We start from the raw sequence: 24,000 nt of genomic DNA, 5'->3' as shown, positions 1-24,000 counted from the left end.
CCTGTCCAGGCGTTTAGGGACTGGCTCCACGTTGTCCTGGCTCCACGGTGTCCGGGTCCTTCCACGCCCTGGTGGTAATAAGGTCCACCAGGGGGTTGGCCGGAGGGGACACCCAAGAGGTAGACGGGCCTGCTTCGAATGCCTCCAGAAACACAGACTCGGAGGAAGCCTTGGGGGCAGACCACCCACCTCTGATCCTAAGCATTTCCATGATGTCTCCAAAGGAGACATCCTCAGGGGGTGATCTTGGGGAGCCTTCAGGGAGTCCACATGCCTCCTCTTACACTTGTGCTTGCGAGGCACTTCCTCGGGGGGGGGGGGGCTGTCCGAGGAGGTCTCGCCAGCAACATCCTGTTCCAATGGAACAACCTGGGACATCGAAGCAGGCTGTCACTGTGGCCGGGTGATGGAAGCCTGGCCCAGCAGAGAGGGAGTGCAGGGTGGAGCAGAGACAAGGGCCGGGGGTCCGGATGCCCTCGACAGAGCCCTCTCCACTACATCGAAGGCCGAGGGGGAGCCGCTCTCCCTGGGCTCCGAGAGTCGACTCCCACTCGGATCCAATGAAGGGATCGGAGCCAGCGCCGAGACCATCGGATCCGAAGGACCAGTGCGCTCCGACCTGGATGGAGCTGAAGGCACACTGAATCCCTCGGATCCGAAGCTCGGCCCATGGCTCCAAGAGGTCGGATCCGAAGATGGAACTGACAGACTCTAGGGCAGGGTCAGATCCGAAGTGCCAAGCACTGTCGGCTCCGACGCTGCCCGGCTCCGAACGCTCCGAACCCGGGAAGCGGGTCGGAGAAGGAGCAATCTGAGCAAAAAAGGGAGTCAAGCTCCCCCCCAAAGGGGGGGGGGGGAGGCAAGAGCGCTCCCCATCTGCAGCTGGGCCTGGATGAACCTTCGCATCATCCGGTCCAAGTCTGCATCTGACAAGCTGTAGGTCGATCTCGACGAGGCCACCGAGGCAGGTCTGGAATGCCGCCTCGATGACCTCGACGTAGATCGGGCCTCCTCTTCCTCGGGTCCCGGAGAGAAACAAGGAAATCGGAGCCGAGGAGGAGGAGACGTAGAAGCCATGGAGGGAGAAGCCCACTTAGCAGACGGGGCCGAAGCGGAGGCCTCGGCCCGCCGCATGTGGTGCTTCTACCTCCGTTTCTCTCGCCTGGCCTCCCTATCCTCCGGCGCTTTAGCGGGAGTTGAGTCCTGGCCGGGGGAAAGGGGGCAGGAGTGGCAATTACCACAGGCTGTGGAAGGGCCACGGGAGGAGCGGGGGCTGAAGCCGAGTCCGGGGGCAAAAGTCCTGCCAGGACCAGCTTCGACCTACGCTCTTTCAGTGCCCTGGGGTTGAACGCTGCACAAATGGTACAGCCTGAGGTAAGGTGTTCAACCCCAAGGCACCGAACGCACCGAGTGTGGCCATCAGCCGGGGAGAGCTTATGGCCACACTCGGTACATTTTGAAAAAACGGCTTTTGGGGCCTCTGCCATACTGGAGGGAAGAAAAGTACTACACAAGCACACAGGCCCCAAAACACTAATACACACACACTAACGACCAGCGAGGGGAGGGAAAAAACTATATAAAATATACAAATAATAAAGGGAACCTAACACTTACACACTGTTTTAAATCTAAAGACAGAAAAGGAGGAAGAAAATACACTTATCTTAACAAATCGCTAAGAGCTCTGAAAATCCAGCTACTCACAAGCGCGGCTAACTAGATCTGAGGTCATGGAGGGTTGGCAGGGGATTATGGGTGAGGGGAGAAGCTAGGAGCTCGGATCCACTGGCTATGAAACAAGTTGCCGGCTCAGATCCGATATCAGATCCAAGACCCACAGGTTGCTGACAAATGAAGTCCCTACTTCAGATCAGTAGTTTTATGTTTGGGTTTAGCTCTTCTTGGAGTTCATGTAGGACGCAGCCTGGGACACTGTCTGGTCCCATTGAAGCTGTGTTTTTTGCTTTGGAAAGGGCGGCTCTTACCTGAGCATCTGAGATGTCAGGGGGGCAGCACTCTACTGGGATAGATATTTGCCCTTTTGGTGGGGGGGGGGGGGTTGCACTGAACCTGTCAGCTAGGATGTTGGCAATGTCTGTGGGTTAGGTGTATTTTTTTGTCATTTTGGACTAATTCTGAGCATATCTGGGAATTCCCACCCAGGTTCCTAACATAACTAAAGAAAGCCTTAGACGATTTTTTGAGTGCCTGTAGTTTTCTGCTAATACTGATCAGAGATGCCTTCCCTTTTGGGGATTTTGCTCTATCATGTAGTAGCTTCCTCCTTCTATTGTATAGTTTATTTATGGCTGGGGTCCACCAGACAGGACGTCTGCCTTTGGAGGATTGGGTCTTGGTTTTATTTGGGATTGCATGATCCATGCATTCCTGAAGGTGTTCATAGAATGCGTTTATAAAGGATTCTGCGGTCTGGGCCATATTTTCCACAGGCCCGGGGGCTTTGAAGGATTCCACCTCGGTTTTGAGGAGTGTGAAATTTGCTTTAGAGAAGTTTTTCACTGTGGTTTTCTGGGCAGGGGGTGGGGTCGGGATGTGAATATCCAGTGAGATTAGTTTATGGTCTGATCTTACCAGTGAGGGATACACTCCTGGTCTGGAGCATAGAGTCCCCATGTTGGTGATGATCAGGTCCAGTACGTTTTCCCCTCTTGTGGGAGTGGTAACAAGTTGTTCCATAGCATTTGAGTTTATAAATTCTAGGAACCTTTGGGCTAGAGTGTTGGAGCTACAGTAATGCTCCCAGTCTATGTTTGGGTAGTTGAAGTCGCCCAATATAATGGTGTTTGGAGAGACGTTCATATTTTCCAGTGTTCTCAGGAAGGCCGAGTGGGGTTCCTGGGTTAGGGAGGGTGGTCTGTAGTAGGTTATAAACTGGAAGGCAGTTTTACCCACTGTTAGTTGCACATGGATAGTCTCTGATGCTTCGTGCTGTGCCACCAACCTGGAGGTATGGGTATCTTTGACGAATATTGATACTCCCCTCCTTTTGTGGTTCTGTCCAAGTTTTGGGGCCGAAAAGCATGGTATGAGGTATAACCTGGTAGTGCTGGGGTGCTCTCAGGAGCCTTAAACCAGGTTTCTGTTACTGCACAGATATCGATGTTCTCCATGCTAAGGAGAGTTTCGAGTGCGTGCATCTTGAGGTTTAGACTTCTAGCATTGAGTAGCATTACTCTTAGTTTCTTATCCCTTGTGATACCTATGGAGGTGGGTTTGTCTTTTGAGCCTTGCCTATAAAAGGCACTATGGGGGTGGCAAGAGCCTTTGCCAATATCCGAAAGCCCAGGGGTGACAGGTGCAAGCCGTCCCTAGCAAAGCATTGTGGCTTGTCGTGCATATCATCCCAAGCTGACAGGCATTAGATCCCCTTTGAATGACACCAATACTTAAGCCAATTGTTGAAATTGATCATCTTGTCTTCATATTGTGGCATCATTCTTGGTGAGGGTAAGATGCTACTCAAGGTCAGGGTCATACCAGCCTGGGCTACATGCTCAGAGAGCTCCTGTATGTCTCTCTTCATGTAGTCCAGGGAGTGCGTCTCAGGTCATTCACACCAGCATGGACAATGACTGAGTCATATTTGTACTTGCCTTGGAGTGACCTGAGTGCTTGTGTTATGTGGCAGATCCTAGTGCCCGACAGGCAGCTCACTGTGAACTTCTCCCTGTTCAGCCTGGTGAGCGGAACGTCAGTGTGCCTGACAAGAGAGTCACCTATTACAAGTGTATCAGGTGTGTTGTTTAGCCTTAAGGGCTGTGACTGTTCGGCACACTGGCTTTGTGAGCTATGTGTTGCACGTGTTCTGTTTTGGGGTAGCGGTTGCTCGAGTGTCTGCCTTGGAGGTCTCTGCTGCTTAGGCAGATTTTTATTTAGACCCTCCGAGTATGTTTGTGTGTGTTTATGTGTTTGGTTTGCTGTCGTGGTAAGTCTATGTGAGACTGGAATTGTAGCGAGTGTTGTTTCCTTCTCCTCCTGACTGGTTACACCAGTACTGAGTTGAGAGAGCTTAGCCTCCAGTTTGGCTACATGGTTGCATCTCTCACGTGTGTTGGAATTTGTTGGGAGGAGGAGAGGGTTGCCTGTGTACGAGGCAGTTGTAACATTGCCTCAAAATTCCCAGATTCACCAGCTGGACCGGAGAGGAGATTGACAACTGACCTTTGGACATGCTAGAATAGTATTGGGAATTCCTTTATAATTGAAAAAAAGGGCCAATGGGGAACAAGGTACACAAGGGGAATTTGTGAGGGTGTAGTGCTTTTAATTTTTTAGTGCTGACTTGTATAATTGCTTTAGTGAGCAAGTGCCAGGTAACTTAAATGCAATGTGTTACAGGTAACTTAAATGTAAAAATGACCAACAGTAACTTTCTTTCAAGTGAAACAAGGAAATAAGTACAGTAAGCAATGCAGATATCACTAGGGATCCACAGAAGCGCTGAAAAGCCGTGTTTTAGGTGGAACTAGCATTTCAGGGAAATAAGCAAACAAGCATACAAACAAAGCTAGATTCAGCAGGCCTGGATCTAGTCTATGCTACAGCAAACAAGGTGTACCAATTTCAGTAAGAAGCAGTTCAAACATGCAGACACTATAAGCCTTTAACCAGAAATTCCCAGCTCAGAAGGGCAGAGTCCAGCCTCTCCTCCCACAAGAGTGCAGACCACGAACCCTCTTAATGTAAAATAACTGGCCTGAAGCCCAAGTGCTTAAACCAGAATTAATACACTTTTAGAAATAACCGACACTGAGCCCTCAATCAGCAGTTCCCAACTTAGAAGAATGCAAGCTACCTGTTCTGCCACTACAGTGCAGACCACAAACCTTCTTAATGTAAAACAACTGGTCTGAAGCCCAAGTGCTTAAACTAAAAGGCTTAGAATGAGTTACACCAAGCAGTAATAAATACAACTGAGTACATTTAAGATGACGCAAAAGCAAAATAAAGTAGGAAGAAACACAAGTACAGTAAAAGCAGATACCAAAAAAAAAAAAAAAAAAAAATTGTGAGTGAGCAAATGAGATGGGCCCAGGAGTTACAGGACAGAAACAAGTGCAAATGCAGGCCTTCAAATTAGAAAGTTGAGAGAGATGGAAGACCGCCCAAATGGCCAATAACTACAAATTCTAGGCCAGAACCACTCCCTATGTGGTAGACAGGTTACCTAATGCTTACCACTCCCACTGATAAGCTAGAAGGCTTCCCTCCAACACAGAAAGGCTTGGGGGGGGCTCAGAAGCTTAGAAACAGTCCTGGATACAGCAAATCTGTATCTGGAACACTAATTACAGGAAAGGTAGGAAACAGGCTTACAATTTTTTTTTCCCAGAAAAGTAGCAAAAACAGTAGTAAAAACAATTCACATGCAGTGCAAGCTGGCACACTTGGAGTATGCAGCAATATTAGTCCACACAGTTTGAAAAAATGTAATTACATTAAAAAGGACTAAAAGCAAGTGCAGAAAGGGTTTATTAGGTAGAATGCGGTAAAGAGATGGGACTGGGGGAGTGTCCTAGATCAAATCTACAGTGGGGCGGGCACTGCAAAAGCCACCAAATTTAAACTACAACCAAGAACAGGGAGGGGGGGGGTGGGGAAGACAGTTTCAACAGAGATGTGAGGAATCACAGTGCAAATTATAAAACCAGAAAAATATATACTGATCTCTGTATATTTGCAGAACGGTAAGACAACAGATATCCAAGCAGATATCTCTTACTGGTGCCAGGCACTTTGTGAAGACCCTCAGCGCAGTTGAGAAGCCAAAGGGCAGTGCAGAGAACTGGTAATGCAAATAGTCTGCTTTGAACCGGAGTTAGCTTCTGCAAGATTCCCTGATTGGGATATGCAGGTAAGCCTCTTTTAAATCTAGAGTTACCATCCAGGCATCCTTGCCTAGCATAGGTAGCAACTGTTGTAGACTCAGCATCTTGAAGTTTGGAATGTCCAGAAATGTATTTAGAATGGATAAGTCGAGAATTGGACGTCATGATTTTTCTTTTCTGGGTACCAGGAAAAGTCTAATAAAAACCTTGTCCCTTTTCTGGTACTGGTTGAATAGCCCCCATATTTATGAGGGATATTAACTTGTTTCTGGGCCTCTGCCCACTGATTTGGAGGCAGATCTGGCCATCTGTTTGGGATTGGCAACGTGTGGAAATGAAAACTGTATCCCTGGGATACTATATTTAAAACCCACTTGCCCTGGGTAATTAGTTGCCAGTTTCGTGCATTAAGTGCCAGTTTTCCCCCCAAAGGGGCGGCCAAAAGATAAGTGCTTGGTGATTGCAGTGGAAAGTCATTGAGACTGTTTACCATAGGAAGGTGCCTTGTTACTTCCAGATTTGGAGGTGGAGGCACCCCATCGCTTTGTTCTACAAGTTCCTTGTGACAAACCTGGAGCCTTTGGAATGCCTGGGTTTGACCTGAGTGGCTCTGGTGGGTACTGGAAAGGCCAGTGCCTACTGAACCTGGGTGGCTGCACTTGTAGGAAATATTTTACAGTTTGCATAGATTTAGCTTTACCCTCCATCTTTTTCAAAACAACTTCTGCCTTATTACCAAATAGACTGTCCTGTTGTAAAGGAGCATCCAACAATTTTGCTTTAACATGGTCAGGCAGATTTTGCTCCTTGAGCCAAGCATGCCTTCTTATTACAGATACAGTTACTGCAGCCCTGCAAGAAGCCTCCAAGGAATCAAAACCACATTGCAAAGTATGTTTTCCAACTTGTTCAGCTGAATGCAACAAAATCCTGAAGCTCATTTTCAACAAAGTCAGAAATCAACATCATTTTCTGTTTAAGTAAACCCATGACATGCTGTTGACATTTAAGCATATGTAATTGACAGCTTAAAGCCCTGATTGCCAAGGTTGCAGACGTGTAAATCTTTTTACCCCATCTATCCAGTGCCCTGGAATCTCTGTCAGAAGGGGTAGGAGTTTTAGCAGTAGAAGCCTTAACGCTCTTGGGACCCTGAGAAATGGTTTCAGGGTCAGCAGTAGGGTTTTTAAAAAGGAATTTGTGAGAGTCAGGAACCCTTAATATCTGTCTGACTTACTAGGAGCTGGAGGCAGGGAATCTGGAGGCAGGGAATCAGGAGCCATACTGGATTATGAGAAAACATCATCAACAATGTCTAAAACAGGAGGTATAGCCAAAGGCCTATGCTGAGGAAGAAGGAAATCCCCAAGTCTCTTGTTAGATTCTGAGAAACCCTGACTCTCCCAATGAAAGTGTTCCCTTAAGGTATACAAAGTTTCTCCAAAAGAAAAATCCTCAGGAGGAGAAGCTGAAGGGATGGAATCTTCTGCATCAGAGTCCTCATAAGTGGGAACAGAGAATTCCTGATCAGAAGAAATAGAAACCTGATCTGAAGATTCATAGTCAGTGCCTTGTCTAGGCCTCTTAGCAGGAGGGGGATGGGTACCCCTGATCAAAGTAATTAAATCCTCAGCCATTTTGATAATTTGTTTTTTAGGCATTGGGGCCTGTACACGTGGCCCAAGTGTAGTTTTTTTTAGACATAGAAGTAGATTTTGGCCATAGTTTTTGAAGATGGCGTCAGTTTAATATACAAATCTTTAGGCCTGAAAACACTCACAGAAGCTGGTGCTTGTTCAGCGGCTCCGGACCCATCTAAGGTAGAGACATCCACGGGTTCAATACTTAAAGTATCTCTGAGCATACCGGACTCCGAATGGGTCTCAGTAGAGGCCTGCAAATCAAAAGTAGCGGGTATCAGGGGCTGTGAAAGCGCCTCACTGAATACTGGAGAACCGGTAACTGGCTTAGGAGAAGCTTCATCATCAGTTTTGGATCTCGGGTCTTTTTCTTTGCGTTTTTTAGGTATTCTGGTAGTTGGATTGCTAATAGACGACATTTCTGGATAGTTAAATCTTGAGACAAAATATTTAGAAGCAAAAATATACAGATGTTTAGTGTGCTGATTAAATTTAGCACAAAACTGACATCAAGGCACGTTTTAGTCAGGGCCTAGGCAAGGAATACAAATGAAAATCCTTATGAGGTATTTGCTTCCCACAAATAATACAATTAACATCTTTTACTGACATCGGTAAGAAGCAAGAAAAAGTTTCCCCAACAGGGTACTTAGCTTTTAGTTGAAGACTTCGGTAAACTGAAACTCGAAACCGAAAATTTCAGGAGTCGGCTGACCAGCACTTGCGAACTGCTTCTGCTTCGGGCACCGCGCGGCAAGAAAGACTGATGTAATGGAGTCGGCTGCATGTTTTATACCCCTGACTACCTGATGTCATGGAAGAAGGGACAGCAACCGACGCAGGACCCAAGACCTGGTTAATCAGGCCGTCTGAGGGCAACCTGCCAGCAGATTACCCAAATGTAATGACTGCAACAGTGAAACACGAAGAACATCTTGCAGGACCCTGGATGGATGATGAGGCCTGAGCACCCAATCCAGAGGAAGGCTGGGGAGGACTTTGAGAAGGAGAGGTAACTACTAGACTGGAGAAGGTCCTCTCTACTGTCCAGAAGGCCCCTCCCCACATCCAGCGGCCAGAGCCACCTGGGATGCCGAAGCCCCCAGATGATATCAGCCCAGAGCTGCCAAGTGACAAAGTCCCCAAGGGATGAGAATGGTCCAAAAAAAAATCCAGACCCAAACCCACTCCTGGGAAACCTGCACCAACCTCTCAAAGTGAGGCCCACTCTGATCAGAGGGCTGCGGAACAAAGCCAGCCAGGGACCTTGACATTGTCAAGAAGGGGGGAAATACCCCAACACCATCAGCCTCTCACTAGGATGCCTGTCTCAGACTTCCTGGAGTATCCAGAAGTTGAACCCTCTAAAATAATAATGGGATCCGAAAGAACGGTCTGATACGACAGCTTGACAGAATCCAAAGACTTTGGAGCCTCATTGGATAGATCCAACAAAACATGGATGGCTTACTCTTGATACGGCTAGGTCATAATACCTCTTCCGGATATCAAAAACCTGAGAACAATCCCACTTGAAAAATTTCATTATATATGATATAGTGGAGAGTTTTTCTAATGGAGAATCGAGACTAATCGAATCCTCTTCCTCAGACCCATAGTCCAAACGGGAAGTAATCTGATAAGTGTATGACTTCCCCAGAATTCAGATCCTCATCAAAAGATTCCTACACTTCTTAAGAGACCTTGGATGTAAAAGATCAGGGAGAGGCAGGGACAGAGAGCATAAAATACTCAATGTGAATGGCAGGATTTTACTCAGAGATTCTCTTGAACTGCAGGAGAAATGTGCTTGTTTTTTTTTGTTTCTTTTTCTGTGGGACATCTGCACAAAAAAACCTAGGAAGGTAGGACCCTTGTCAACATTCTACATGCGTAGTAGGAACCTCCACTTGTACTAAAATCTGCCAAATCCCTTGCAGTTCCTCAGATATAAATCAGCCAAGATTCTCCCCTCGACATCTAGAGCAGACATCTGAAAAGCCTATGATGACGTGCAAGAAGTCGGATCCAAGCCTGCCTTCAATGGGGTCATGGCACAGGAATCCAGAGCAACAACTGGACAATCCTTCAGGCTTTCACAAACCTTGAGAGGCATCCGTGGGAGGCTGGACTGGAGCAAAGTCAGACAAGAGTTTTTGCCCTTTTTCTTAGTCAACGGCTAACCCTCAGGACAGGAAGACTCCACCTTAGCACCTTGTGCCAACAACTTTAGTAGTTGGTTTTCCAGGCAAACAGACAAAAAGGATAGGTGACTACATATGGTCTTGGGGACAAAAACTACGTAGAACACTGCGTATGGTCGTCAGAAGAGACGCCGTCTCTGATGATCTTTATAGAGAATCTTCCTCCCACACTGACACTTCCCTTTCTGGATGATATGTAAACTAACGCTAAAATAAAAGAGAAAATAAGGAAGAACCCCAATGGGGCACTTACCTGAAAACAGCTCAGTAATCAGCGCAGAAGAATATTCAGACTGATGTTCAATGATGGCATTCAGACTGGTGGCAAGTTCTGAGGTGTGTGCATCCATATGTCACTTTTATGCCCTATGCCTTGAGTGAGGAGCATAAATGTGATGTACGACACCTGTAAATACTAAAGGCTTTGGTATTCTGGCGAGATGCTGGGCTATTATTGGCAGGAAATCCTTTATGTAAGGATTACTGCAACAGTGATAGGGAAATACATCCCTGCTTCACACAGATGGGGGAAAGGAGCCTGTTCTTGAGAAGGGGGTAGTCTCTAGGATACACACCTGACTTTCCAGCAGGTCCTATTTATATCACAGGCAAGGTTTTAAGTCTTCAAAATGGGTAATTCTGGTGCTGATGTTTTTGCAGATATGCAGGAGATCTCATCAGGGGTGGGGGGGTCTGACAATACCTTGTATTTCAGGCACAGATCTCCCCCCAACACCTGAACAAGACAGAAAACAGGGACAGGGCTTTGAGGTGGTCTGCATTTTAGTGAGGAACCTCTGTGGACGTTCCAGTTGTTGAATGTGCCTGGCTACGTATACAAACTAAACATGTACCCGATAAAAAAAGAAAATTAACAAAATACATAATCAGGTATTTCCAAACATTAGAAAAGTTGTAAAATGCTGTGCGCTGTAATGCTTGCTATATCTATTCAAAATAAATAAGCAAATGCAAAAGTACTGGTATTTTCAGTCGAGAAGACAAAGGTGAGTAGCCCCTTCAATTAAGTGCTAAATGTACAACTGGAGACTTGCACATTATCAATCCCTTACTGTACTGGTTCATGTACATTAACTGCTTTTCTGACGCACACATTTTTCTTGCATAACTCTTTCTACAGCACGTAAATGCTGCAACTGCAGCCTAGTTAGCTACAAATTTATCAGATGTCAACAACTCAGAAAATAAGCTATATATTTTTTTTAATTTCTCAAAATAATATTTGAAGAATAAGCCAGTAGCTTCCCATTAAGGAAAGTGAGTAACTGGACAGAAATACATAACGGATGTCATCAACCCAAGCACATATCAACAATGGAACAACACTGATGTATTTTAACAAGGATTACCGCTAAGCATAGGCATAGCAGTACACAGTCACTGAGCCAGAAGGGGAAGCCAAACAGCCACATGTGGTTCCAGAGACAGAAGAAGCAGATGCCTTTTAGTAAAGACAGAAGTTTATCAACCTCTTACTCTTCCACAGTGTAGTGGTTAAAAACACGAGGATCATCTGATAGCATGCAGACAAAGACATTACTCAACAAAGATAAGAATGTAAAGCAGAAATGAGTTTTCATCACCTTATGAGAGCATTACAGGCTCCAATGTCACGTATGACTGCCTGTCTTTTTGCAGAACCACCAGACCATGCACATTACTTATCATTGTAATTCTTACACTGATCTAATTACCATTAAATAAAAACTGCTGAATCAGCTTAGTATTCAGCTGGTTGCCAGAGCCCACTTAAATCAGTAATTAGCTTAAAAATTACACTGAAGTGCCCCTGCAAATAAGAACCTTTTAGTTATGTACTCACCATAACTTCAGATGTTTGGGATCCATCTCGCCTACATTCTGACTGATGGGTTCGGAGCCGATCCCTCGGCTCCGACTCGGCACGCTTATGCTATAGAGCGAGGCCTCTAATTGGCTGAGCTATCTTTATCCCAGGATACACCACCACTAATCCCCCAGATCTTGTTTGTCCGCATTCATGCACACATGCACAGCTTGTTTATATAACATTGTTAGATGTTTCAAGACGAAACAGGATTCGGACCTTCTGATATCCTCTGATATCCAAGGAAGGGGGAAGGAGGGTGGGTTATTAGGAATGTAGGCGAGATGGATCCCAAACATCTGAAGTTATGGTGAGTACATAACTAAAAGATGTTATGTGATCCTATCTCGCCTACATTCTGACTGATGGGACAGCGTCCCTAGCACCTAAATCCCGGGTGGCTCATTGGAAAACACTCCTGAGCACTGTGGAACCAAATGAAGCTCGTCCTCTAGATGCCACATCTAATTTGTAGTGGGAAATGAAGGTGTGCGGGGAAGACCATGTAGCCAGCACAAATGTCACCAATAGCAAGCTTAGAATGAAATGCTACCGAAGTAGCCATAGCCCTTGTAGAATGAGCCTTGACAGAGGTGATAAGCTCTTTGTTAGAATAAATATAAGCTTGAGTAATACAGTCCCTGATCCATTTGGCAATAGTGACCTTTGTGACAGCGTTGCCCAATTTGTTTTCTGCAAAGGATACAAACAACTGATCTGTTTTCCTCGATTGTTTGGTCCTATCTAAATAAAAACGTAACTGTCTGTGGACATCTAGTGTGTGGAAAATAAACTCCGCTTTATTGGAGTATTTTGGGAAAAAAACTGGAAGCTCTAACGATTGTTGCAAGCATAAAGTAGAACAAACTTTAGGAACAAAAGAAGGATTTGGTCTGAGGGATACCCTGTCTGTATGAAAAACCAAGTACGGGGGTTTCACTGACAAAGCTTGAAGTTCTGAAACCCTTCTGGCTGAAGTAATCGCCACTAGAAAGGCTGTCTTCCATGATAGAAACTTTAGATCACAGGTAGCTGCCGGTTCAAAGGGAAAAGTTAAGGCACGCAACACTATATCGAGATCCCATGGAGGTGCAGGATGAGAAATCGGAGGTCTTAATAGAGCAGCACCTTTCAAGAAGGTCTTACACAATCTGTTGCTCATTAAAGGTGGGTCTATGGATTCATGAAAATTAGAAATTGCTGCCAATTGTACTTTGATGGTAGAAACTGAAGAGCCTTGATTGAAAAGAGAGGTCAGGAATTTTAGTACTTCTGCCACGGGAGTAGAAATGGGGTCCAGGCCCCGGAGTTGAGCCCAAATAGCAAACCTTTTCCATTTGCTAGAATACAGTTTCTTTGTAGCAGACTTGTGGGCTGAAGATAATATGTGCACATCTGGATCCAGTGTATGACTCCTGACTATCGTCGGAAGAGGAGGAGCCAGGCCGTCAATTTTAAGGTATGTAGGGACTGGTGTAATAGACCCGACTGATGAATCAGTAGGTCTGGGACCTGGTCCAGGAACTATGGACCTTCCAGAGAATGTTTCCGAAGATAGGGAAACCACACTTGACAAGGCCAGTAAGGAGCAATTAAGATCATCTTGCTCCCTAAGAGAGATGCCTTTTGAATCACCCTGGGGAGGAGAGGAACTGGAGGGAAGGCATAAAGCAGGCCGGTGGGCCAAGGATGGACTAATGCGTCCATGGGGCTCTTCCCGGAGCCGGGTTAGGGAGAAAAATTCTTTGCACTTCGCATTCAGAGGAGTCGCGAAGAGGTCGCAACACGGAACTCCCCATTCGCTGAAAATCTGCCTTGTAACCGTCATATTCAGAGACCATTCGTGAGGAGAGAGGATGGTTCTGCTCAACCTGTTGGCTATGACATTGGACTTGCCCGGTATGTGAGTAGCCACTAGGAAGCGTTTGGTCGAGACTGCCCATTCCCAAACTCTCATGGCTTCTCTGCAAAGAGGATAGGATCTGGTCCCTCCCTGTTTGTTCAGGTACCAGACAACTGACATGTTGTCTGAGTGAACAATTACGCCCTGAGGGAGATAATCGTGAAGGGCTTGAAGGGACAGGAGTACTGCCCTCATTTCTAGGATGTTGATGTGAAGAGGGGTCTCTTCCGGGTGCCATTTGCCTTGGACTGACCTGCCCAGGGAATGCCTCCCCCACCCCATCTGGGAGGCGTCCGTGGTCAAAGTGGCCGGAGGAGGAAGAACAAAGGGTCGTCCCTGATCCAAATTGGAGGACACTATCCACCAGCGAAGGTCCCGTTTGCAAGATTCCGTGATCCATATGAGGTGATTGAGAGGGAGTTCCTGAAAGGACCACCGAGTTGAAAGAAGCCACTGGAGGATTCTCATGTGCAACCTTGCCAAGGGAACTAGCAGAACCGTGGCAGACATGGATCCCAATAGCTGCAGGACCATTCTGGCTGGGGCTTTGGACCTGGGGAGTAAGGCTCGAACTTGATTTTGAATAGTTTGAATTCTGTCTGTAGGTAGATAGACCCGCATCTGGCTTGAATCTATCTCTACCCCTATGAATCTTATTCTTTGAGATGGCCGCAACACAGACTTTGGCCAATTGAAGGTGATTCCAAGGGAATTGCCCAGTGATATAGTGGCTTGTAGGCTCCGCAGAAGTAGATGCTTGGAGGTGGCAGTTAGGAGCCAGTCGTCTAGGTACGGAAACACCTGGAATCCTAGACTTCTCAGGTGAGCAGTCACTACTGCCAAGCATTTGGTGAACACCCTGGGGGCTGTGGTGAGGCCAAAGGGCAGCGCACGGAACTGAAAATGACTGCCTCCTAGGTTGAAGCGCAGATGTCTCCTGGACGTTTGATGTATTCTGATATGATAATCAGAGTCCTTGAGATCTATGGAGCACATCCAAACACCCTTCTCCAACAATGGGAGAATGGTTTGTAGAGTGACCATTCGGAACTTGGACTTCCTGACTGAACGGTTTAGGATGCTTAGGTCCAAAATGGGCCTCAAGTCCCCGGTCTTTTGGCACCAAAAGAATCTTGAGTAAGTCCCTAATCCGATCTGGTCTGCGGGGACCGGTTCGGTGACCCCTCCTTGCAGCAGCTTTGAAATTTCTGAGGCTGCGGTATCCCGTTGACTGGGTGGCGGGTCCGGGATTTTTTTGGACGGGGGGGGGCGAGAGAATGGGATGGAGTAACCTCCGGCGATAATCCAAAGCACCCATCGGTCCTGAGTGATCCCTTCCCAGGCCTTCAGGTGCTTCGGAAAACGGCCCCGACTGGCTCCGGAGCAGCACAGCCGGGCAATCCCTCAGGGACTATGAAAGGCTGAAGAGCCACGAAAGGACTCGCGGTCTCCAGTGTTGCGAGGGCCTCTGCCGCCTCTGGGACGGCGTCTTCCAGATGAATTTCCCCCTCCTCTGCCTCTGGAGGGGGAACCTTCCTGCTGAGAGGGGTAAGACTTCTGAGATCTACGGAACCACATCTTCCCTCCTCTTTTAGCCTTGGGATAAGGCCGAAAGGGAGTGGAAAATCGTGCCCCTACGGCAGTCAGAGTCTTGCCCTCCTGTTCACAGCGGGTAAGTGTGTCTTTTACCTTGGGTCCAAACAGGGAGGACCCATCAAAGGAGGCGTCGGCAAATGAAGACTTAAAGGCCTCCACGAAATGGCACAGGCAGAGCCAGGCTCGTCTCCGTAGAGCAATGCCTGTACCTGCCGCTCTACTCGCCCCTTCGGCCGCATACGAAATGAGCCTCATGGACGAGTTCGAAATGGACGACATTGTAGCCAGCTGAGATCCAACCGTCTGGGCCAGCTCCTCAGGCAGGTTACCCAAGAGGGTATCGGATAGCTCCTTAATCAGATCCCTCTGAAATCTCGTAAAGTGCATCAGGTAGTTCAAAGACCTCAGTGTAAAGGCCGCTGAACTAAGGGTGCGCTGCATCGATCCATGCTCCTAGACTCCTTATTAGGAGGATGGACGGACGTAAGCCTCTGCTACATCTTGCTGGGTAGAAGATGCCACCACAATAGCATCAACAGCCACACCTTTCGTAAGGAACTCTCTATCCGGGGCGCCGAGAAATTTATTCGGACGGCGGGCACCGGTTCCACAGAGTCTGGGTGTTCCCATGCCGACAGATCAAATCCAAGAGCTCGTCGAAGGGCGGAGACACGCAGGAGGCGGAGGGCTGAGCCCCGAAGGCCTTCAGGAACACCGACTCATCAGCAGAGGGAGGTTTGGACTGCAAGCCGCCTCGTTGTTTTAGGGCTTCTAGGTTGTCTGCAAAGGAGACATCATCCGAGGACGACTTGGGGGATCCCTCTGCATCATCGAGATCAGTGTCAGATGTCAAAGACTCGTCAGGGGAGTCAACGTGCTTACTCTTGCACGTTCTCTTCCGGGGAGGTTCCTCCGAAGAGGCTTCAGAAGGACCTCCAGGAGGGGGAGAAACCCCAGCGGGGGTAACCTGAGGCCCAGGGGCTCCGCTGTCTACGGACAGGGGGACTGCCAACGACCCAGTCTCCAAATGTAGGGAAGGAGCTGGGGAAACTGTGGAGGTAGCCAAGGAAGACTTGGCTAAAGCACTCCTCATAGCCCTGAAGGCGGGACCACCAGAATCCTGGGAGGGTCCCCCTCAGTGGCCACGACAGTGGACGGTACTCCCGCCGCCGACGCACCAAGAGGGAGACTTGGGACCGAAAGCATCAATCCCGAAGCCTCCCCCCCAGGGCCGAAGGAAGAAGTCCGTGCACTGAACTCCGACCCAAGAGCCGGAGTAGGAGCAAGGGTCGGGCCCGACCCTAACACCTCCACTGGTTCCACCAGCACCTGCTCCAACGGTGACAAAGCTGTTGGAGGAGGAAAAACAGTAGGGGGGGTGGACCATCGGCTCCGAAGCCAAATGGGCTGGAGCCGAAACCATCTTTTGGAACACCGGAGACTGGAAGAGTCGAAGGAGCACCCTGTCGATGTCCGAATCGGACATCTTGGATGATCTCGAGGATACCGATCGGGCCCGAACCGATTTCTCTATCGGCTCCGAAGGGCTCGGGGATCGGCTCCGAAATGACTCAACAATTATCGGCTCCGAGGAAACTTTTAAGGAAATTTCCCTCGGTGCCGATAAGGACTTCGGCTCCGAGGGGGAAGAGTCTGAGCCGATGACCCTTATCGGCTCCAATATCAGTGGAGCCGATGAGGGTGACCCGCCTCTCGATGCCCCAGACCTCGGCTCCGAAACCAGAGGGGTCGAGGCTGGAGGCATCGAGGCAGACCGTTCCGACCTTGGCTCCGAAGTCCGTGGAGCCGATGGAGAAGTCTGCTTAGTTTTCTTAGCAGTCGGTTCCGACTGACTGGTCGGAGCCGACGCTTTCCTCTTTTTAGAAGGAGACGGAGAGGAAGATAAAGCCTCCTCGAAGGAAGGCTTAATTAATCCTTTGAGGATTAATTTGTTTTTCCTCTCCTGGAGGACTCTGGAAGAAAACGCATGGCATACACTACACGATTCTTTGCAGATGTTTTGCACCTAGACAATAGACGCACGAGGAGTGGTCATCCGTAATGGACATTTTGAAGCCACACCTCGTGCACTTTTTAAACCCGGAGGGTTTATGCTCTTTAGACATAATCAGGCTAAAATAGATAACCACAAGTAAACAGCAAAGGGTTTGACACACAAGAACCAAAATATATATGCCACTGGATTAGTGTTAAATATTTAAATTAAAAAACTTTTTTTTTTTTTTTTACACACAAGATTGAAAGAGAAAGAGAAAGGGAGAAAAAGAGGGTCAAGACGCTCTAACTTAAACGGGTACTTGACCCACACACAACTACTAAGGTAGCAGTAACCACAGGGGAAGGCCCCTCTAACTTAAACGGGAACCTTCTCTGACAGGAAAAAACACGAAAATTTCAACCAATTTCCACAAAAAACACTCGTACACAAAGAATAGCCATTAAAACAGCTTTTGGTTTTAAATGAAGCAAATACTGACAGGAAAAAAGCCTAATAGTACTTAGCCCAGCCAATGTTGAGACCACGTCCAAGCTCTGTAAGCGGCAAACGAGATCTGGGGGATTAGTGGTGGTGCATCCTGGGATAAAGATAGCTCAGCCAATTAGAGGCCTCGCTCTATAGCATAAGCGTGCCGAGTCGGAGCCGAGGGATCGGCTCCGAACCCATCAGTCAGAATGTAGGCGAGATAGGATCACATAACATCCAATGTTTTTCAACAGCCAACAAGTTTTTAATGGTACATTAATACATACACTGTTCATGTCTCTGAAAATAACAGGAGCAATTTCACTTCCATAAAATCTAAACGTGGTAACCTAACAAATATTACAAGTTGTCTGTAGCCCTTAAAAGAATAGTACAACTTGACAAACCAGCAAAGTTACACAAGTCAATCACTTTCACTCAAAGGGATTTCCATTTAGATTACTGTTAATGCTTTTATCATTGGGAGGACAAGAAAGCAATAAAAAAAAGAGAAAGATAACCTGTTTATGATTTTTTTTCCTCATCAGACAAGCAACCACTTTTTACATTCACATTCTCAAAAATAAACAGTCTACTACGGAAATCAGTACATTATTTAAAATCAAAATACTTACACTAATCGAACGCATAAATTTTCTGAATGTGGTAGGAAAAGGTCCTGTTTCAGTTTCAGCTTCAGTGACTTGTTCTTCCAATATTGCTACACTGTTTCCCACCATTTTGACAAAGGCCTACAGAGTAGAACACAAACTCCAGTCACCATAAAGAAAATGTGAAATTAAATTAAGATAAAAAAAATAAATAAATACCTCTAACTTATCAATCTTTTTGTATATCTGCTTCATCTCTGATGCTTTGGCAAGAATCTCGGGTAGGTTTTCATTAACTACCTGAGAAGAATCACTTCGAATCTGTGAAAAAGAAAACCTCCACTTAAAGATGCAAGGACTGTTTCACAACAAAAATGAAGACCATTAATCAACACAATTAACTTCATAGAATGTAAAGGACTACAGTTTGACAAAGTTTCACATTTTTTTTTTAAATAAAAAGTTGCATTTCTATCATAAACCTCTAGGACCTGCAAACGTACACTACATACAACTTATTCAAGTATTCATTTCAAACAGCAGAATATCAACAAACACAAAAGTGGAAGAAACAAGATTGCTCCAACGTTTCCACCACAACAAAAATCTTCCTCCAGTGGGGTCACATTGATAACTGTAAGCCTTTCTACTTAACTAAATGGTTGTACCAGACGCACTAAAACATTAATTCTGTGGTAAACTGTTGCTGAAAGAGAAGTTAACAGGATGCGGTACATGTATAACTTAAAGGAAAACCACCTTCTCTACAGTTTTAACTCAATCATTAGGTTTATTTTGTCCCTGCAATAATTCAGTATTGAACAGGTACCAGAAACCTGCTTGTGCTTTTTACAAATTTTATTTCCTTGCATTGGAATCAAAAGAAGCTTTTTGCTTAATTTCCCACATACTTTGCAGAGGAATACGTCTCCGCCTGCATGACATACAGTTAAATCTGCAGTTTACCTTGTCAGGTACTACTGTCAGTCTCAGAAGGGCAATTAATCTTGCTAATGTCTGGAACACAACAGCTGATACAAAAAAAAGACAAAGCTGTAAAATGCTGGTTATTTATAATAGTTTATATGCTAAGACAACTTAAACGTAGTATCAAAGATTTCTGTGACATTTAGAGAAACGACAGAAAATATGTTTCTTGTAAAGTGTAAACACATTTACCATCCCCCAGAGGGGGATGTATATCTGGTATACACAGATCCATGATAAGATTCCCACTGACTGATTCAGTCCTTACATTGTAGTACATGAGCATTTTGTAGGCCACAAAGGAAATGTGATCATTGATGGCAACTGTACTATACAGCTGAATTTACTTTAACTTTTAGTTATGTACTTACCATATCGATAGATGTATGTGATTCATCTCGCCTACATTCATAACTGATGGGCTCGGAGCCGAGAATCAGCTCCAATTCAGCCGATACACTAGCACGAAGTCTCTCATTGGCTGGGCCAACCTCCTTATCCCAGGATGCACCATGCCCAAACCCCCAGATCTTGTTTTCCCCACAACAACTCACCCACATGTGCCACTCCGACAGTACAATAGTGTTTCCTCCAGATCCAACAGGTAGGGGGAAGGAGGGTGGGTACGTAAGAATGTAGGCGAGATGGATCACATACATCTATCGTTATGGTAAGTACAAATCTAAAAGATGTAATGCGATCCTATCTCGTCTACATTCATAACTGATGGGACAGCGTCCCTACCACCTAGATCCTGGGAGGCTCACTGGAAAACACTCCTGAGCACTGTGGAACCAAAGGACGCCCGACCTCTAGAGGCCACGTCCAGTTTGTAACGAGAAATAAAAGTATGTGGAGAAGCCCAAGTGGCCGCTGCACATATCTCATCCACCGACAGTCTGGCGTGGAAGGCCACTGAAGTTGCCATAGCCCTAGTAGAAAGCGCAACTGGAAATGGAAGGTCCCTTCTTCCTGCTGATGCATAAATAAATGAAACACAATCCCTAATCCACCTAGCGATAGTGGTCTTAGTTACTGCTTTGCCAATCCTGTTATCTGCAAAGGCCACAAAACAACTGGTCTGATTTCCTCTGCTGCTGTGTCCTATCCAAGTAAAACCTCAGTTGTCTATGCACATCCAGCTGATGAAGTCTGTATTCTGCCTTGTTGGAAAATTTTGGAAAGAAAACTGGTAGCTCTATAGATTGCTGCAGACAAAGAGCAGAAGAAACTGTCGGAAGAAATGACGGGTTTAGTCTTAGAGATACTCTATCCTTGTGAAAGATCAGATAAGGGGGCTTAACAGAAAGGGCTTGAAGCTCCAAAACCCTTCTGGCTGAAGTAATAGCTACCAAGAAGGCAGTCTTCCAAGATGAGAACTTTTGCTCACAAGTGGCCGCCGGCTCGAAGGAATGAGACATCAAGGCTTCTAAAACTACATTCAAATCCCATGGCAAAACAGGTTGCGACACCAGGGGGCGAAGCAACCAAGCTCCCTTAAAGGCCTTACACAACTTATGACTCATGAGTGAAGGCTCAAAGGCAACATGATAATTAGAAATCGCTGCCAATTGGACTTTAAGCGTGGAGACAGCGGAACCTTGTCTAAAAAAAAGAGTTGCCAAAAAATCTAATACTGCCGACACTGGGGCTGTCAGAGGGTCAAGGTTGTGCCGCTGGGCCCAAATGGCAAACCTTTTCCATTTATTAGAATATATCTCCTTAGTGGAAGCTCTAAGAAGACTACAGAATCCGGACCACCTCAGGCGAAAGGATATGCTGTCTGACTAAGGTCGGAAGTGGAGCAGCCAAGCAGTTAGCTTGAGAGTTCGCAGTGATGGATGGGCCTGACCTGACTGAAGAGTTAGGAGGTCTGGAACTGAGTCCAGAATCCAAGGATCCTTCACTGCATACTTCTGAAGGAAAGGAAACCAAACTTGTCGGGGCTAGTGTGGTGCGATCAAAATCATGCTGCTTCCCAAGCAGTTCGCCTTCTGAATCACCTTTGGCGGTAGTGGGACCAGAAGGGAAGGCATAGAGCAGACAGGAGGGCCAATTGTGGACCAGAACGTCCCTGGGTGACTCCCCCTGGGGGGGGAATCAGGGAGAAGAAATTGCTGCACTTCACGTTCCAGGGGCTGGTGAAAAGGTCACAACAGGGAAACCCCACTTGGAGAAGATCAGAGCCGCTACATGGTCATTCAGGGACCACTCGTGAGGCATCAGAATAACTCTGCTCAGCCTGTCTATCACATTGGACTTCCCCGGAATGTGCGTTGCCACTAGAAATTTCTGGGAAGCGATCGCCCAGTTCCAAACTCTCATGGCTTCTCTGCAAAGAGGATAAGACCTGGTTCCTCCCTGCTTGTTCAGGTACCATACTACTGCCATACTGTCAGAGAAGATTGCGATGGTACCCTTTGGGAAGAGAGCTGTGAAGTGCCTGCAATGCTAGAAGCACTGTCCTCATTTCCAGAACATTGATATGTAAGTGGGCTTTGTGATTCTGCCACGTGCCTTGAACCGTCCTGCCCAGATAATGCCCCCCCCCCACCCTATCTGGGAGGCGTCCGTGGTCACTGTGGCAATGGGGGAGGGGGGGCAGAAGAGTCTCCCCTGGTTCAGGTTGAAGGAGAGGAGCCACCAACGAAGATCTCGCCGGCACATTTCCGTGATGAGAATCGGGTAGGACAAGGGCAGATCTTGGTATGACCACTGGGTCGACAGGAGCCATTGGAGAATTCGCATGTGCAATCTTGCCAGAGGGACCAGAAGAATGGCGGCCACCTTCGACCCCAAAAGCTGAAGGACCATCCTGGCTGGGGCTTTCCTTCGGGGTAGTAAGGCTAGACCTTGGTCCTGTAGTATCTTTATCCTCTCTGTTGGAAGGAATGCTCGCATCTCTACAGAGTCTAGCTCTGCGCCTAATTAAAGGCAACACGCTGTGATGGCAGCAATACAGACTTTTCCCAGTTGAATGTAATTCCTAATAGATGTTCCAACTCTATGGTAGCACTCACGGCTTGAAAAAGAAGATGCCTGGTGGGGGCGGTGAGGAGCCAGTCATCTAGATACAGAAACACCTGGAATCCCAGACGTCTCAGGTGAGCCGTCACCACTGCCAGACATTTGGTAAACACCCTGGGGGCTGTGGTGAGAACAAAGGGCAGGGCACGGAACTGGAAGTGACTGGCTCCTAGGCGGAAGTGTAAATGTATCCTGGACGCCCTGTTTATCTTGATGTGATAATAGGCGTCCTTGAGATCGATGGAGCACATCCATACTCCTTTTTCCAGCAATGGGAAAATGGATTGCAACGTGACCATCTGGAACTTGGACTTCTTTACGAAGCGGTTTAGGTGGCCGAGGTCCAGAATAGGTCTCAAGTCCCCTGTTCTTTTCGGCACCAAAAATAACTGAGTAAGTTCCTAATCCGGTCTGGTCTGCGGGGACTGGCTGGATGACTCCCTTTCCGAGCAGCTTTGCTACCTCTATGGCTGCTTGATCCCGCTGACTGGGTGGCACGTCCGGGATTTTCCTTGACGGTGGAGGGGGACAGATAAAGGGAATGGTGTAACCTCCAGCGATGATGAGAAGCACCCACTGATCCTGAGTGATGGAACCCCAGGCCCTTGGATGAGTCGAAAATTGACCCGCGACTGGCTGCGGAGACACACAGTCGGGCAGTCCCTCAAGGAAGCTGGAAGGAGGAACCACGAAAGGATTTGCAGTCTCCTGAGTTGCGGGGGCTTCCGCCGCCTCTAGGGCGACGTCTTCCAGAATAATCCACCCCCCTCTGCCTCTGGAAGGGGGGGGGTCACTCTGATGGGCAGGGAAAGACTTTTGGGACTTTCTGAACCACATCTTTCCTCCCCTCTGAGCCTTGGGATAAGGTCTCGAGGGAAGCGAAAAACGAGCCCCAACGGCAGACCAAGTCTTACCCTCCTGCTCACATCTAGTGAGTGTGTCTTTCACCTTGGGTCCAAAGAGTGAAGACCCATCGAATGGAGCATCGGTGAAGGAAGACTTGAACGCCTCCGCAAAGTGACACAAGCGCCTCCAGGCTTGCCTCCTAAGGGCTACGTCTGAACTCGCTGTCCTACCCACCCCTTTGGCTGCATACGATATGAACCTCATGGACGAGTTAACAATGGACAAAAGGGTAGACAGCTGGGTGTTGACAGACTGCGTCAACGCCTCAGGCACGTTACCCGACAGGGTATCTCCCAACTCCTTTATGAGATCCCTTTGGAGCCTCGTAAAGTGACATAAATAATTCAGCAACCGCAGGGTAAAGGTCGCTGACGTCAGGGTATGCTTCCCGTACATATCCATGCTCCTGGACTCCTTGTTAGGAGGATGGATAAGTAGATGTCTCTGCCACATCTTGCTGGGTGGCAGACGCCACCACCATAGCATTAACCGGAACTCCCTTGGTTAGAAACTCCTTGCCAGGGGGTGCGGATAAAAACTTGTTGGGGCGAGAAGGAACTGGCTCCACAGAATCAGGGTGTTCCCACACCCTTCGACAAATAAGGTCCAGTAACTCATCGAAGGGTGGAGACACCCAGGAGGTGGAGGGTTGGGCTCAGAAGAACTTGAGGAAGACAGACTCCTCCACAGAAGGGGTTTTGGATGGCCAGTCGCCCCTCTGCCTCAAGATCTCCAGGATATCGGAGAATGAGACATCATCAGAGGATGACTTAGGGGACCCTTCCGCATCATCGAGGTCGGTGTCCGAGGTGACAGACTCATTTGGAGAGGCTACGTGCTTCCTCTTGCACAATTTTTTCGTGGGGGGCTCTTCAGGCATGAACTCTGAAGGCTCCTCTGAAAACAGGGGACCACACAAGGA

The 24,000-nt window shown here is 47.3% G+C and overlaps 1 protein-coding gene across 1 annotated transcript in view; it reads right to left on the bottom strand.

The window, feature by feature from the left end:
- The window catches only part of LOC122797706 (biogenesis of lysosome-related organelles complex 1 subunit 4-like), a 181,850-nt gene that overhangs the window by 129,341 nt on the left and 28,509 nt on the right, over positions 1-24,000 (bottom strand). Inside the window, exons 2-3 of the mRNA XM_044066240.1 lie at positions 18,378-18,516; positions 18,183-18,299 (exon numbers count right to left, since the gene is read on the bottom strand). Coding sequence (XP_043922175.1) covers positions 18,183-18,299; positions 18,378-18,516 — 256 coding nt within the window. The remainder of the gene's footprint in view (positions 1-18,182; positions 18,300-18,377; positions 18,517-24,000) is intronic.

Source organism: Protopterus annectens, chromosome 3.part1, assembly GCF_019279795.1.
Source record: "Protopterus annectens isolate FY-2018-M chromosome 3.part1, PAN1.0, whole genome shotgun sequence".
NCBI lineage: Eukaryota > Metazoa > Chordata > Ceratodontiformes > Protopteridae > Protopterus > Protopterus annectens.
This window is presented reverse-complemented; position numbering and strand designations above follow the sequence as displayed.